Raw genomic sequence first — 18,169 nt, 5'->3', positions numbered from 1 at the left:
TCTACAGGACATCAACAACGCCGTCTGGCACAAATGAGGTTTCCACCATCTTAATGCTCAACGGAGCGACGCTGTAACTTCACTCCGCCTCCCAGCCCCAGTGAGAGAAAACAACGCACAATTCTTTCCTCACATTCTCATCTCAAATTTTAACTGTTCTCCAGATGCTACCTTCTTTTCATTCTGAAAATTAACAGAACAGTTTTTCTCTTTATTTCTGGAGTTAAAATGTCTATATTCTTCTCTGACGGTTTCCATAAAATGAAAATATATTTTCCGGAAAAAAAATTTTTCCCCTGAACATATTCTGGTAAATACCTTGCCCAAATGTTAGCCACTTTCAATGTCAGCACCTTCACCAGAGTGTACTGCATCTCTACCTTTCCCAGCCACCTCTCACGCTGCCCCCCCACCCCCGGCTCACCGGGTCAAAGGGTTTGGGAAACATCTAAAAACGACCAGTCTGGGGGAAACTTCAAGGATGACCAGACTGACTCATGTTTTCTCCCCTCAGACACCGCTCTCTTGCTCTCCTTTAACCTCTATTTTTCTTACCCTGGTTTATATTTTAGTTGTTTACTTGTCTTATAAATCATCATTTTGTAGGTTTTTAATAACCATGGAAAATCATATTGCTTTTTGCCTTAGTTGAGAAGGAACTCACATTAAACAGTTTTTTCCAACCTTTTGATAGGTGTGATATGTTCCAACAAAAAAGTGGCTTCTTGTTTTTATAAGTCTTCATCATTATCCTTTCAGGATTAATTCACCCCACACCTTTCTTTTGATCTGACCGATACTTCTTTTATTCTCTTAACTTTCCGATGCCAAGACACATGGGAGTAATCCCTCAGCCACCATCAACTAACCCACCTCCCGTCTGTTTCCTTGATTTGTCCCCAAATAAAGATGTTTCTGAAACAAATAATAAATTTACTGAGTGGTTATTTCATGAAGAGCACTATCACAGACACTGTAAGGAGAACCAGTGGGAAAGAATATTTAATTCCGGGGTGCCTGGGTGGCTCAGTGGGTTAAAGCCTCTGCCTTCGGCTCAGGTCACGATCTCAGGGTCCTGGGATCGAGCCCCACATCGGACTCTCTGCTCAGCAGGGAGCCTGCTTCCCTCTCTCTCTGCCTGCCTCTCTGCCTACCTGTGATCTCTCTCTGTCAAATAAATAAATAAAGTATTTTTAAAAAAAAAAGAATATTTAATTCCTCAAATAGGTTTGCAATCAAATTAGGCATCAAGGGGGACCCAGGAGGTGATCAGAGCAGGATCCTAAGAGAAGCGTGTATAAGCCAGTTTCGAAGGAGGTCAAAATTGGACTGAGATCGGATTTTGCTGGTTATCTCAAGTCATAAGCATTTTGCTGACCTTTGAGAATTTATCTGCATATAAACAATACAACATATGGGGTAAGAGCACTGATACTGTTTAATTTCTTTTTATTTTATTCTTTTCTTTAATAAAAAGAAATTACTATTGTAATAGTAATACTTTGTAGTAAACTTTGTAATAAAGTAATACTTTGTAATAGACATGGCTCTTCACAATTAATAAAAACCATAACGTGCAGAGAGACTCAACTTTCAACCACCTGATATTACCAATTCTCACCCAAAGCTTGAATTTCTAAAGAGCAAATTTTATTTATCTATTCTTTGTCTTTCATCTAGTCCATTTGCATTAGAAAGGTGCGAGTTGTTTTAGGAAAAATGCTTCAAAACACAATTGTATATGTACAGTTAACCCCTAATCAGCATGGGAGTTAGAAGCACACAGTCAAATATCTATGTATTACTTTTGACTCCCCCTAAACTTAACTACCTATAGAGTGGAAGCCTTAGCCATAACTTAAACAGCTGATAAGCACACATTTTGTATATCATATGCATTATGTACTGCATTCTTAGAATAAACTAAGCTGGAAAAAAAGGAAATGTTATTAGGAAAAATCATAAGGAAGAGAAAATACATTTCTAGTACTACATGTCTGGGAACAAAATCCACATTAGAGAAACCTGCGCAGTTCAAACCCATGTAGTTCAAGGGTCAATGATAATTTCAAAAGCAAAAAGTTAGTTAAAAATGCGGCAGTAGCCAGTTTTGCTCTCATATCCTAATTTTTAATAGAGGAACAAACACTCTTAGAGATAATTATATATTGTAGAATATAAAAGGGTTCACAGTTTAGTATTTCAAATACCAAAAAAATATAAAACAGAATTCAAAGTCCTAGTACAGTTTTGTTTTTTTAATAATCCTTTTGACATTGCAGATTTTCAGAGCGTATCACTTGAAAACAAATAATCAATAGATGAGGTCTTAAATAAGGTAGTTTTATCTGAAAGCCTTCTAATTCCATAGGGTCATCAGTAAATGCCCTCCGGGAAAAAGCTACAGTTCTTCCTTTCTGCTTGAATGCCAGCTGTGTTTGCTTTAAGCATCAGTCTCCGAGCAACGCCACAGCCTTCCCCTCCTTTCAGTTGAGAAAAGGCTCTATGAGTCATGTGTTTTTTCTAGGGATATGGAGCTCTCAAAATTATTAAGTATGGGGAGAGAGTAAAAGTCAAAACTCATTCAATAAATTCCAGTGCGCTCAGATTGAGAGAACAGGTGCCTGAACTCACATCTGAAGAAAAGCTTAGAGGGCGCTTCCCAAGCCGGTTCCCTGCCTCTGACGAAGCAGTCCTGGTGATCTCGCATTACAACCACAGAAGAACGGGCAGCCTGGGATGGGCCGAAACCCTCTTCTGTTCATCATTCATACAGAACAAACTGGCTTAAAACCTCGCATTGCCTCCAGGAGGGGTAATTTTTAGAGATACAGAACTGCCATCTAGTGACTAAGAAGAAAAAAGCAAGATGCTTTACATGAAAATAAAATTGTAAGGTGTTTTTTGTGTGTCTGTTTGTTTGTTTGTTTTTTAAGAGCAGTGAAACACTGACATTAGCCAAACTGGCACACTTGAGCATACCAAAGTTCTACGGAAACGTAAAAATGTATCGGCAAACTAATGAGGCCATGTGCCTCTGAAACATATCACGACATCTGACCCCTACAAATGATATAGTTGAAATGTAATAGAATAATTTTTAAAATAAACTTCTCATCTACAATCTAATGCCCTTGGCAATAGCCATAGGGCAAATGCTCATGTAAAAGTATAATTCTTTAATCATAGTGTAGCCAACATGAGGTATAAAATCAGAGACCTATATTCAAATCCTGGCTCTTAACTCTTCCTTAACTTTGTGACTCTAAGTAGGTGAATTACTATAAACATCTCTTTCTGTATCAGCTAAATATGAATTATAAGAGTTACATTAAAGGACTATTGTAAGAATTGCATAAGATAATACAGTGAAAGAGTTATGTACACAGTAAATTGGCAATTAATTCTCGTTTCCTGTATCTCTGATGGCCAGTTACTTTAAGCACTTACGAAACCTATGTATATCTAAGAAAAGAACCAATCCATAAGTAAACTTAAAACAAAGTAAGCGATGTCATTGTTGAGGACTTAACCTCGATTGCTTCCAAATATCGTTTCCTTCCAATTAATTGTGTTTTCTAGCTTCTAGAAAGTTCACTGGCAACAAGGAAAGAAGATGTGAAATTTAAATCAATCTATTTCTCCCTTGAGTTTCCAAAACTGTAACATCAAACATTTGTAAATCACCCAAGGCATCAGGCTTTCTGATTATAATATATTGTACCATGGTTCACAGTTCGTGAGAAATAGAAAATTCACTATAATTTTACACACATGAATAGACATCTTGATCTTAATACATAGAGCAATGTTGTACCAGTTTATCATTTTTGATAATATAGATTATGTTTTGTTGAGGCTTTCTTCAGCATTATCATATATAACAAAAATTCAGTTACATATGCCCTGGAAATAAGAATTTAGAAAAATCTAATATATTATCTCAGATCACGACTTGGTCATGTCTCAAAAAAAAAAAAAAAAAAAAAAAAGGGCTGTGAAAATGAGAGGATAATTTGAAGACAATATTTTCTTAATTATTTCTGAATTTATTTCACTTTACTCTTTTTATTTTTCTTCATCTCACTCCCTGCTAGCTCATCATTACACAGTTAATTCAATAATCATCAGCTGAGAACACCAACCATCTCCAAGTACCCTGACCTCACGTGGGTCTCTTCTCACAAAAAGCTAGAAGAACATGTTTTATGACACTACCCTTAAGAGTGTCCTTAATCTTAAAATAGTGGCCAATGTAGCTACATTTCTGAATTATTATTATTATTATTATTTGAATTTAGAGAGAGAGCATGCACCTAGGGTGGGAGGGTACAGAGGGAGGGAAAGAGTCTTAGGCAGCCTCCACGCCTCACCTCAGTCTCAGAAACCTGAGATCACGACCTGAGCTGAAACCAAGAGTCAGATGCTTAACCAACTGAGGCACCCAGATGCCCCATTTATTATTTTTTTTTAATGAAGTATAGTTGACGTAATAGTTTCAGATAAGTAAGATAGGTGAAGGGGATTAAGGGGTACAAACTCTCAGTAATAAAATAAATAAGCCACAGCAATGAAAAGTATAGTGTAGGTGTCAGTAATATCATAATAACTTTATAGTTGTATTTTTTAAAAGTATGAGTTAAGCTTTAAAAAATAAAGCTCTTGACCAATGTTATATCCTCACTTCTCCTCCAGGGGGAGCACAACTTTTCATGAACAAGACAGGACTGCTGCTTTCTAAAGGGGAAGCCATTTTTAAACTTGGAAACATTCTCAAAAACGATCAGATTCTTTAATTTTACAGAGAAAAATACTATGTCCCAGATAGCTTAGTATGTTGTTACACTATCCAGAAACAGAGCTGGGCCTAGAACCTGACGAGAGTCTTCTGTTGGACTAAACCATGCTGGAGGAGAGGCTCTTCTTAGTAATAATTTCTGGTACTAAGTTGTTTTTGAAAGATTAGTTGGGAGAAAGTAGTAATACATTTTTTAAAAAATGGTTTTGTATCCAAAAGAACAACTGCTATCCACACTTACTATTCTGTATAAGTTTTTCCTTTCTTGTAGTCTTTTTTCTTTAATAGTATTTTCATATAAGGAAAAAAACAGACAATTTGGCTTTTTTAGTAACCAAAAAAAAGGTTTCTGTGGAAATTAAATAGAAATTAATGTTTCATCCACCAAAGCAACTTAATAATATGATCTGATTTTAGAAAAGCTCTGGCTTTTTTTTTTTTTTTAATTCATATCCGTGTGACTATTAGCTAAGTTAGGCACATCTCGGCGTAGTATCTGGAATGGCACCGTCTCCTGCTGGAGCCCAGCTGCCGTCAGGCTCAACTCTTTGGCCAGACTGAGAACGATGCAGCTTCTAAAAAGCCTGTACTCAGTTCTACTTCAAGGCTGATTTTCTTTGCAAGCCTGAATGGAAGAAAACATCCCCTTCCACCCGACTGGATTCCCCTGAAGGCTTAGAGAAATAAGGGTGGCCTAAGCTAGCTGGCAGATGAAAAAATAAATCCGAGTCTGTCACCATTTTAAGACATGTAAGGGAAAAAGTAAGAAAGAAAGAGAGTAGGATTCGACATCCTAATAAACTCTTCTTACCCGCTCAACAGCATCTGAACTTTTTTTTGGAGTTTCCAAAACAGCAGACTGAGATTCTGGTTTGGAAAAGAAGAAGACAGTCAGTATGTTGAAGGAGAAAATTTGCCCCACTTCCTCAATCAGAAAACAAAACTAACTAAAACATATCTTTAACCAGAAGTACCCAAAACATTCAATTAATCTTCCAATTATACTTCTGTATTATGAGGACACGACTACTTTTCAGTATATATATCACATATACAACTAACGTCATTATTTTTAAAATTAGAATAGCCTCATGTCCTTCTTGACACATCAACCATAATTATTGTTCTAAATTGCCAGCTTTATTTTGTGCCAGGAAGTACCTACTTATTGTATTATTCACTTAGCTAAAGTCTGTAAGCGACAGAAGCCAACTCATCAATCTGGAAAGAGAATTCGATCATCTTACCTACCTACTGACAAATTACCTTCTAAATTCTCTATCAAAAGGCTTTAGTAATGAGCGGTTCTGAAGGGATTTCGTGTGTCACTTGAGAGCCTATGAGACTGCAAATTCATGCTGGAAAACCTAAGGGATAACCAATTTCAGGATTATTTTTTAAGCTAAGGGACAGATTTCTTCTAAGTGAAGCTTGCGTGAAAGCTTAAAAACAAAAAATAAAAACAGAGGGGCCTTCAGAAATCCCTGGCGCTCCACGGACCAGAGTGTGAAAACCACTTGTCATGTCCGATGTTTCTCATGTCCAGTGTTCGCATTTTACAGCATGCACCTAGGGTGGGAGGGTACAGAGGGAGGGAAAGAGTCTCTGATGTTTTCAGAGGCGCATAACATGAACAACGGCGGGGGGGGGGGGGGAGCTGGAGCCATTGCTCCCCACCCCCAACGGCATGAAGAGACCCTTGACCAGAAACAGCAGTCGCTCTGGAGAATCATCTAGACATTCCTGATTTAGCAGCATTTTAGTTGACACCTGTGACAATGCTATAGAAAGAGAAAAGGTGCCCATCACTTACATTTTATAACATGTCCTTAAATAACATTGGAAGTTTCCATTTCACTGAGATGAAAGCACCATGTCTGCACGGGCCCACTGACCTTTCATCTGTCCACAGTCCCTGACCTCTCTGACCACCTCTGCCTTTCCCCACCTGCTCACTGTGCTGTGGCCACACGGGCCTTCTCGCTACCCTTCAACCTGCCGCCATGCTCCCTCCGCAGGGTCTCTGCTGAGTGGGATACCAGCCTGCGCCCCTCCCCCACCCAACCTTGACCCCTTCCCTGGGGCTTCATTCCAGACTTCCCAGCACGCTTTTTAAGGAAGTGGCAATCCCACCCACGGCTAGCCCTCCTCATTCCCGGTCTCTTACTTTCTCCCTAACATGGAACATCACAGAATATACTACAGAATTCGCTTGTTTGCCTCCTAATTTTTATTGCTCCTTCTCTACTGGAACATAAGACAGGGGTTTTTGTCCTTTTTTCCCATTCTATCCCCAACATCCAGAAGAGTGCCTGGCACACAAAGGTGCTTAAAATATCCGCTGAGTCATTGTAGGAAGGAATGGAAAGAGTGATCAAAATAATGAAACCGTGCAAGAGGGTATCCTGGGAAAGGGAAAAGGGGAGTAAGATTTTGTAAGGGGCAACACACTATCGCTCTGCCTTTAACTACCTCTTGCACCTCTATCTTTCAAAACAAAAATCTTTGAGAAGAGCATGAAGTAGTCCCTTACCAACAGATGTCACTGTGACAACAGAATGTTAAAACAAGTGGCCTTAGAACGCAAGCAATTCCCCAGACAACTGACTGACTTTGCCGAGGTAATGGAAAAGGGATTCTTCTTTCTTATACTGACAGATCTCTACACTGAACTTACCAAAGAGTTAGCCGATTTTGAATAAGGATCCCAACATCAAAGCCAACCAAGCAGTTAACATTAGCAAATCCAAACTCTGGAACACTTCTTTTTTTCTTTGTTACCTCCATATCTCCAAACACAACATACCTCCATATCCCCAAACACAACAGGCTCTAGATAAGGTCGTACAGCAGCTTTGTTTTGATGGGAAACACTTTTCTCCCTCTTCTTTCTATTTGGGTAGTACAGGGCGAACCCAAAGGATCTTGGGAGGGAACACGTGAGTTCTTTGCATTAGAAATACACACAGCGTTTCCTAGTGTTTCCCCTATAGCCCTAGGCCTGGTGACCTGCCCAAAAAAGCAGACCTCTGGGGTCTGATGGCAAAGAATGCATCCAGTTTACAACAACGAACTAGGCGGACACTCAGTCACTCTTCCGAATCCTCCTTCTCCCAAACCTCTCCTTTCCCTCCATCGAATTCCACCGTGACCGAGTTGCATTCATGCCCCCAACCGCATCTCCCACTAGACTCGTTTCTCTGAATCTGCGTCTTACAACATCTGAGAGAAATTTATGGCAAAATGCTCTCTTCCAAATCATGAACTGAAGCACACGAGTTCTAGAGTGTCAAGATTTTACCATGAAAGAGTACAGAATAACTGGAGCGCAAAACAAAGGTGAAATGAAGAGAACGAAGAGAAAAGAAAAATAAAAGTTAAGGAGAAGGCAAATAAGAAAGAGAAAAAACAAAAGGCGGCACAGGAAGGAGAGAATAAAGAGAAGCAGGAGATAGAACCGAGGCGGGGGAGTAGGGAGGAAAGGACATGTTTGCAGCAGATGAGAAGTAAGCTGGTTTCCAAGCGTCTGCTCAAGGCTAGGGTCCTGGGGCAAGTCGATCTGAGAAATCCACTTAGTTCTAACATTCTTAGAATGATCACCTCAGGGACAAACGGCCCTGACACTTGTTGCCAACACCCTCCTCTTCCAGTCCCGAGGCTTTTGGGAATTGCCTTCCACTCAGCTCTGGAACGGACAGTTCCCATTACATATTCATCAACCAGGATGGTTGTTTTTAAAGAGTAACCCAGTGAGAGCCCTCTCAAAGGTACATTTAAACTGCCAACTCCTTCTCTCACCCTTTTTAAGAATTCAGAAACTAGACTGTTTAAAAAAAAAAAAAACACACACACAACAACAACATCACTGTGAAGCAAAGTAGGAGAAAGAACATTTCTGGCAAAACTTTTAAGTGTTCTAAATAAGTGATAATCTAAAATTCTGGGCTCCCCACAATTCCAAATATGTTTCAGAAATGATCTCTGTATCATCACAAAATACGCCTATGACTTGTAAAACAAAACATATCGGATGAGTTTTACAGAGAAATAAAATATACCTCTCTGCTATGAATGGAAAATAAATTAAATCACCCTTTTAAAGCATTTAAAGTATGCCTTCCAAAAATGAATTAAGCAGTCTTGAGACAGTTTGACACTGTAAGTAAAAAGGCACTTACAGAAGATAATTTAAAAAGTTTCTTTAATGGTATATACAGCAATTTGATTCAAGTCTAGTCAATTTAATTGAGAAAGAACTTATTCAACTTTATTTAAATAGTATGACTTATGGTTAGCGGCCTAATAAATGGGCGATGTTTTTAATTCTGGTATGCCACGTCCTTCCATAAATGAAGATGGAGCTAAACATGTGATTCTCCTAAAAGGGCCCCACCCTATGGTCTGTTTATTTGATGATCTCACCGTAGGGATATGCCCCTCGTTATCAACAAAGGATATTGATACACAAGACTGAACTTGCATATATGAGACAGAAATGCAAGCCAAAATTACAAAAAAAAAAAAAAAAAAGGAGGAGGAGGAGAAGAAAGGGAGGAGGAGGAAGAATTATCTATAGGAGAAGGAGACACGGTCAATCTTTCAGCCTCTTCCAGCACATTTCATCCCTTGATCAAGTGGGAAGCGGAGAAATAGAACACTATCCTTAGAACCTTCCTGGGTTCCTTACAGAATTTCTTCATTATCCCAACTGAACACTTGCTAAAGCATCCAGACTGCTACTCCTGGAAATGAGCTGACGACACTGTTTGCCTTGTACCACACAGAATCTTACGCGCAACCATCAGAAACGCTTATTTTTTATATAGAAGGCCAGAAAAGTGTGTCTCTGAGACGTTGTTGTTTTTAACCTCATGGACACAGGGGATGATTATAGAATTGTCCCCGCTTCCCACTTTGCTTTAAACCTGAGGAAAAATCTCTACCTACCTTTGCAAATTCCAAGCGCTTCTGCGATACATTTGCGCTCGACCTTGCCCTGGCTTCATTTTATCGCTCAATCCTAAATCCCTTCGACTTAATTTCCATTGTAATTCTTTTGTAGAGCTTAGATGTTTATAAGCTGCTCAAATCTTTTCTGGAGCTAAGATGGGTGGCTCTGCTTCAGCCAGCTGTAAGCACGACTTAGAGCATTTCTATCTAACAAGTCTCTGCCACGTTTCTACCAAGTCTCTTTGCACATAGTTTCCTTCCCGACTTTCTGTCCCCAGATTGCCTTCCTGAAGGCACTCCTCTTGGCCATTTACATTTTCAGAGAAAGATAAGGGGCTTGATGTTTCTAAAACACAGTAAGAACGATCAATTCCCCATACACATCTAGACACCCTGCCCCTAGTCTTCATAAATTTGAAAACTGGAGTTAATTATCTCTTTGATTTCTGTGAATCAGCGAATAACTTTTGAAACTTGGTATTGAGCCCAGAAAACGGTCCATGGGCTGTTTCAGCACACACAAAACTCTCCCTCAAATGCTTCCATGAATGTGCTAAGTAGATATTCATTCAGATCTTTTTCAACAAAAGATCTTAATTTACTGGCTTAAATATTTAAACATATACTGTGTGCCCAGAGGTCTTGAAATGTGGGGAGTTTCCAAGGAAGACAGATATGTACAAACAGAAAGATTATAATGCATAAGTAATATGAATGATGCAGATAAGAATAAAATGCCATGGGACTCGGAAAAAAAGAAACACAGAGGGTGTTGCATCATATAAGTAAAGAAAAATGAAGAGAGAAAAGATAAAGAGGAAACAAGATAAATGGAAAGGTTTTGTTTTTTTTTTCTTATCCATGTTTCTACCACCAAATCTTTCAGAATGTTCCTTCCTAATTTCCTTTCCAACTAGCCTTATCCTTCCAGGAGGCATTCTGTAGCTTCAAAAGGTCAATTTTCACACCTTGGGCTTTTCTGTGGAGACAATGCCGACTGCAAAAGATTCCCAAGAATCTGCAGTCCTTCTCCTGCTCACTGGCGGGGAGAGGCACCACGGCTTCACCTTGACCTCCTCACCTCAAATCCCTATAGAGGAGGGCTGGTTCTTTCACCATTATATGAAAGGTGGAGAAAAGCCTCTCTTAGAGAAGGAATTACAAAAATATGTGAGTCAGATGCATGAGAAATCTGCATTAGCTGGACATGTGAATTAGGGATCAATAATGAAAATGAGCCACAAGACAGAAACAAGTTTTCAGTTTTCTAAGATGTAAATGAAAATCCTCCTTCTTCAAAAAGAAAAAAGTCACTGAACCCTTTTATTTTAAACTAAAATTGAAAGGGGCCACATGTTGCAAATACTGGTTTCAACCATGACGTCACTCCACAGCACTGTATGGCCATGGTCATTAAGTGTACTGCAAATTGTTCATTCCTATTAATAATTATGTTGTCAACGTTTCACCAAATATATATATTTTAAAGCAGCAGATTCTATGTAGGGTTTTTGCTGTATTACTGACCCTCTCACTTACAACTGACTGACAGAGTAGAAGAGAGAGAGAGTGGTACGGCCCTCAGAATGAGAATGGCCCATGGAGTCACCGCAGAAAAAGTTTAGAAAGTGCCACTAGACATATTGCATGGAGCACTGGGTGTGGTGCATAAACAATGAATCTTGGAACACTGAAAAAATTTAAATTTAAAAATTTTAAAATTTTTAAAAAAGAAAGTGCCATTAGATCATTTGGACAAAAGAATGCTATCTGGCCATTCAGGTTTTTAACAGATCAACTGGAGAAAAACAAGTCACTACACAAAATTATCTTCTACTTACCTCCATCCTCCCCTTCAAGAATGCATATTATAAAAGGATACAAGTTACTATTTTAAAAATTACTTGATCTGGCATTTTGCAAGCTACACCAAATAACGAGAAAATGAAGTTAAAAAGTTGCCCGTATCAATTCCAACTATCATCTTTAACCAAACTAAAATGTAGATGATCAATAGCTTCCCATCCAGTCCTCCCCCAGTACACAAAAGCAATCATATACTTTGAAACTTTTTTAAAGAGCCTTAAAATTTTAGAGGAAAATGTTAATATTTCGAAAAAGTGGGGAAAGGCATACCAGGGAAGAAAAACAATGAAAATATGACACTAGTCATGATGTAAAACACAAGACAAGGACGACTGCTGAGGGAGGGCTCAGTGAAATTGGTGATTCTTCTCTATCTGCACCTGGCTGTTTCCTAACAGGAAGTTAAAGTGATTTTTTAACACGAATAACACAGTGCACTTAACAGAAGCAATACTTTCAATTGTGTTTTTCTTTTTAAAACTATGCTTTTATGTGATTATTTTCAGGTATTATCATGTTAGAACCCCTTCATCCCTGATGATATATGCATTAAGGAACTCTAGACCTTGGCCCTTGATCAACTGTACCATGTTCCAAAAACTTCTGAGCCCTACATGGGACAAAGTTTCCTACTCTGCTCTCTCATTTGTTGTTCATTTCAGGGAGTAGAAGTCCCCCTAGTGAACACTCAGCCATGTTTCAGAAGCATTGGACATTAAAAAGGGGACACATGCGGTTGGGTGTGGGCCCCCCATTCTGGGCTTCAGTAGAAAGAAGAAAGGTATAAGCATCCCTTCAGGATGGAGTAAAAAAACGGGATTATGAACACTACATTCACTTTGGAAAGGGGCCTAGAATAAAATCCCTAACACTGTGGGTCACTGCTGGTTTTAAAGGGAACTCATTAGGAAGTAATCAAGATGTCAAGTAATAATAATAACAATAACAATAGCAAACAATTATACTGAGTCTGACATTGCATTCTGATTGCTAACTCTATGCTTGAACATGCATTCACTTAGATAATTTTCACAAAACAGCCCTATGTGGTAGATGCTATTCTTATCAACATTCTACAGGTTAGGAAACTGAGTATAGGGATTAAGAAATTTACCCGACCTTACAAAGCTCCATGCTCTTATCTTATACTCTTTTATTACAAATCCAGATTAATGACTTTCTCTCTACAAACCAATGAGGAAAAAAATTTTTTTTTAATTTTTTTAGATGTATTAACTTATTTGAGAGAGAGAGAGGGGCGGGGGCAGGATCAGAGGGAAAGGGAGAGAAAGGACCTCAGACTCCCTGCTGAGCGTGGAGTCCAACTCGGGGCTTGATCTCACGACCCTGAGATCAGGACCTGAGCCAAAACCAAGAGTCAGACACTTAACTGACTGAGCCACCCAGGTGCCCCAAAAAGTAAAAATTCGTAACTCTAACACTTGTGTTACTATTGAGGAAAATTTGGTGCAGGGCACATTGCTGAAGGGCAGTAACGCTCTTTGATGCACTCTCCACTTCTGAGTCGGTCCACTGAGAAGTCAGGAGTTTATTATACCAAACAGAAAAACTTCTTTAAAAAAGGAATTAAACAACCAAATTTCACAAAACATGATTACACAAATAGGATTCTTAATTCCTTAGACAAACACAAAGCATTTTCCCACTTCCAGTCTTCATATAAAGCTGATATTAATCTCACGCTATCTTCCCAGCCGATAACGCAAAATACTTGAAGACAACAAAAGATGCAAAGAGAAAAACAACCAAAAAGAAAAATTTTAGAGAAGAATAACTACATCTGAACACTGTACAGGTTTGGAAAGATGACTTAAAATGTTGTTCAATGAAACTTTTATCTCTGTGTCCCCATCATCTCTGAAGGTAAAGAAGAGGATCAAAAAAGCACAAGGAGGGGCGCCCGGGGGCCTCAGCGGGTTAAGCCTCTGTCTTCGACTCAGATCATGATCTCAGGGTCCTGGGATCGAGCCCCGCATCGGGCTCTCTGCTCAGCGGGGAGTCTGCTCCCCTCCCCCCACCACCTGCCTCTCTGCCTACTTGCGATCTCTCTCTCAGTTAAATAAATAAAATCTTAAAAAAAAAAAAAAAAAAAAGGAAAGCAGTAAGGGAAGAGTCAGAGTGGAGAAGTAAGGTGGACACCACGTTTGAAGACAACAGACAGAAATTTCCTTTTGTCGTGCTCAGTCCACACAGGGTGCATGACTCCTGTCACCTCGGGCAGTGGGTAGAGCTCGCCACCTGAAGCGCTAGTTCACAAATTTGCGTCTACGCAATAATAACTGGGTAATTCCAGTGTCCCTTTCCCTAAAATTCTGACTCAGCAGCCTTGAAGGTGGAGCGTAACAATTTTCAATGTAACGGGAGTCTGGCGGTTGTACGTGGGGCCGCTGCAGATCGTAACCCAAGAAACTGCCCCCGGGGTCGCACCTGTTTCAGCATCCTTCGGCCCGTGTTCTTCATTAGGAGGCTTCGATGGTGGCCAAACGGACGAGGCTCGCCTGGGAAACTGCCCTTCCGTGTAGTCCAGTGAGTGAGTGGGCTGGCTGACCGCAGCCCAGGTGTAAAGTTGATCTTGCTGTAGTAACACATAAATAAATGTAAAGCTATTTTAATTCAATTATGAAAAAACAAAGTTTTTGGATCACTGCACTACAACATCATTTCTATCACATAAATGCACACACACATGTCTATCATACATGTATACACACATGTATGTGGGCATGTTGCATATATGCATATATCAAACATTAAAACAGCACCGCAAACCACCTGATGTGGGCTCATAGACATTCCTTCATAAAGTCATTTCACTTTCAGGACAATACTTATCTCAACTTTTCTTTTTTTTTTTTTTAAGATTTTATTTTTTTATATGACAGAGACACAGAGAGGGAAGGAACACAAGCAGGGGGAGTCAGAGAGGGAGAAGCAGGTTTCCTGCAGAGCACAGAGCCCAATGTGGGGCTCGGTCCCAGAACCCTGGGATCATGACCTGAGCCGAAGGCAGACCCTTAATGACTGAGCCACCCAGGTGCCCCTCAACTTCTTTTCCATAGCAAAATCTAAGTCTTTCTTTGGTGGTAGAGATGCCATGTGAGGCTGCAGAAATCATAAGAGCAGAAAGTCCAGACATTCGATTGGAGCCCTCCCTGAACTCGCATGTTTAAGACATTTGAATATCATGTCCCTTTAAAGTTGGTGTAAACAGTTGTAGCAAAGTCAAAGGACAGGCCGTACTTGAGCACTAGGGGACAATAACAGCTTCCTTGCCCTCAACAACAAAAAGCCTAGGAAACCAACTTATCTCGGGTCCAGGCTGGGGACTGGTTAGGAATGAAACCATGAAAAAGCAAATAAACCTGCCAAGAATAAAAGAATTGGACAGGCATCGTCTGGCAAAGAAAGGGCTTCCCAGTCGCAGACCGACAGAATCTGGACAGAATGAGAAGAAGGCTCAAAAGTACACCTAGTGCCAGGGAGCAAAGTGGGAATCTCACAGAGGAGGCCACCCTGAGGCTTATGAGCACCTTGGAAAACTGCTCCTTAGGATTTCGGAATAACAAGTTTAACCATTTTAGGACGTATGCACTCAGTATGTGCAAGCCAAGCCCCCAGTCTCTTTGGGACACTTTCCTTAGAATATTTCCCCACAGTTTTTGATCCACATAAAGTAAAGCAAAGAAAGCAACAGTATGGTAGAGGTTGAGAACAAATCAAAAACAAAACAAAACAAAATATCTATATGTATATCATAATCACCATGTTGAGGCTCTAGTTTAAACAGGGTTAATCAAGGACAAGCATTGCTATTTCCATCATGTGTTTAATAAATTAGTCTAAGAAATTCACAAACTACCATTCAGCGTAGATAGTAAGATACAACACGTCTGTAGATTTAAGCTTTGCCATTAGGGACATTGGCCCTGATTGACCATTCAGACTCCCGGGATTGGCTTGTATCAATAAGAAAGGGTCGGGGGGCCTGGGTGGCTCAGTGGGTTAAGCCTTTGCCTCAGGTCATGATCTCAGGGTCCTCGGATCGAGCTCTGCATCGGGCTCTCTGCTCAGCGGGGAGCCTGCTTCCTCCTCTCTCTCTGCCTGCCTCTCTGCCTACTTGTGATCTCTGTCTGTCAAATAAATAAATTTAAATAAATAAATAAATAAATAAATAAGTAAATAAGCAAGGGTCACACTGCAGAGCTGGGCAAACATTTCAGGTATCCATACCTCCTTCAACTATTCATATTTGATCAACGCCAAAGGCTTTGCTATGTAGCATAGTGAATGTCAGAAATAGCTTCTCACTGCTAAAATTAGTAGTTTAATTAAAGTGATGTGAAAAATAAGCTCTCCCTGGTGAAACTATAGTAATTCACTTTGTGACAATTGGCAAAAATGCCAGAAGATACCCTCATCCCCACAGGCTGGACACCATCCAGCCACCGCGTCAGAAGAATGTCTCCATGCTTGTTGCCAACCATCAGGCACAGATTCCTGCCTCTTTTGTGTCTGTAACACATGAATGTTTCATGGAAAGTGGAGTCAAATGCCTCCCCGGGAGGCAAGCTACGCCCTGGCTGACAAAGGAACTCTTGCCTAGAGAGCTCCGCCATCTTAGCAACAGACCCTCAGCTTCAAATTTGGCGCCATATAAAAAAAGGCCTCAACAGTCAAGGGGATAAAGAGTTTCATTTCGGATTTCACAATCTGCCAAAATACAAAGTATGCTAAAAGCACTTAATAAACCTCAAATAAAAAACAACAACAATAAATTCTGGTCGGTCCTCTAGGTTTTTTTTAGCCATACCCCAGGACCATAGCATGTCACAATGCCGTAATGGTCAACTCAAAATTGCTCCTTCAAAGCATGGAGAAATTAAGCAAAACACAGATTTCTTTCAAGGCTTTTTAACACCTACAGATGCCAACTCTTCAACCTATCATTTAAATTTTTCTATATGACTTTCTCCCCCTTCCCAATTCATTTCTCCATGTTCCCTCAGTCAAGTTTCACTCCACTCAATGCCTACCCAGTTCTGCCACCTCATGGAATCAAATCCCTCAGGGAAGGTCTAGCTGAAGTCCTACCTCACCTGGGCCACTCCTGCCTCAGAACACTGATACAGAACCTGCCACCCCTCATTTTGAGGAGTAATGGTATGCTACCCAGGTGGGTGGCTTACCACTTTCCTGAGTACATCTGATCTTTCCCCAAAAGGACCGAGAACTCCTTTAGCACATGAAGTATGTACACAGGTCCTATAAATCTCCCCTAGCACCTGACGACGGGGTGATGACTACTCGAGATGATAACCCTACTTGTCTACTGGATTAACAGAATTACCAGACACAAAAGAAATAAAACGATGGCTTGTCAATACGAGCCATGGCCGTAGCTGGTAATCTTATTTTCCTTCATTTATTCAACAGGGGACTGAAAAGGTACTTTGAGGCTATCAGGTGGAAAAGAAAGCTATTAAGTCACCAGTTCTACCAACCCTATCAGCAATTATGCAATATAAAGAAAAATAGGGAGTTGATGAAACTCCTAAGATATTATCAGTGCGGCACCATAGACAAATCTCTTAGCTTTACGAGGTCTTGATGTTCTCAGCAGTAAATCAGGAAAAATGCCTACCTCAGTCTTTTTTATAGGGTTGGCATGAAGCCGGAGCAAATACTATGTGGAAAGAGCTATGAAAATGACATGCTGTTATTCAAAAATAACACATCATGAGTACTACTTGTTTTGATTTTTTAAAGTCTATGTTTGATTAGGACATTTCTTATATTTATAAAGTCCTTTTCAGAGGAATTCAAAATTGTCATCATATGTACATATCAAGATACAGAACTCACACTACATCTTAGCTTTATGATGGGAAGCTCGTTCAGCAAACTCTGGTCTCCAAAGTTGTCTTTGCATTTGCAGTGATTGTTCCTAAATTTTGAATTTAATTAATGATTGCTCTGTGTTCTTTCCTCAACCATCCACGAGTGTCTTTTTTTCTGTTGTTATTTTTTTCTAACACTTCAGAAATATATTTGTTATTTTCCCATATAGGCTTATTAGCCCCTCGCTCCAACTACCATATCCTGTAACCCCCCTTTCCCCCAGAATATTGTTCTGTACACACAGCAGACACACCATGAGTATTAAGGAACTACAAGGGTCAAGAGCAATAAAAAAAATTTTTTGACAAATCAAATCATAATTTTATATCTGGGTTAAAACAGGATTATGTTCCCATGACACTGCTCCCACTCCTTTAAATTCTTGAAATCTGTTTGACTTTTGTTGAACTGGATCATTTCTTCCTGTTAAAGAAAACAAATATAAGCTTTCCAGCATGGGCAGATCAGAAGATTTAAAATTACACACTAAAAGTGACATAAATAGGCCATAAACCCACTATCTCAAAAAAGAAAGAACAGTTACGCTTGACAAATATTTAATAATAACCCCAAAATAACTCAGAGCTGTAATCCATAGTTTGTTTTAGAGAACCCATTGGAAAATATAATAGTCAG

At 39.7% G+C, this 18,169-nt stretch overlaps 1 protein-coding gene across 2 annotated transcripts in view; it reads right to left on the bottom strand.

Moving 5' to 3' along the window:
- The window catches only part of FMN2 (formin 2), a 366,439-nt gene that overhangs the window by 268,765 nt on the left and 79,505 nt on the right, over positions 1-18,169 (bottom strand). For both annotated transcript variants that reach the window (XM_044267009.1, XM_044267010.1), the window contains exons 3-4: positions 14,063-14,210; positions 5,610-5,665 (exon numbers count right to left, since the gene is read on the bottom strand). In XM_044267009.1, the coding sequence (XP_044122944.1) occupies positions 5,610-5,665; positions 14,063-14,210 (204 nt within the window). The remainder of the gene's footprint in view (positions 1-5,609; positions 5,666-14,062; positions 14,211-18,169) is intronic.

This window comes from Neovison vison, chromosome 10 (assembly GCF_020171115.1).
Source record: "Neovison vison isolate M4711 chromosome 10, ASM_NN_V1, whole genome shotgun sequence".
Taxonomy (NCBI): Eukaryota; Metazoa; Chordata; class Mammalia; order Carnivora; family Mustelidae; genus Neogale; species Neogale vison.
Note: the sequence above shows the minus strand (reverse complement) of the source record. Positions and strands in the feature narration are given on the sequence as shown.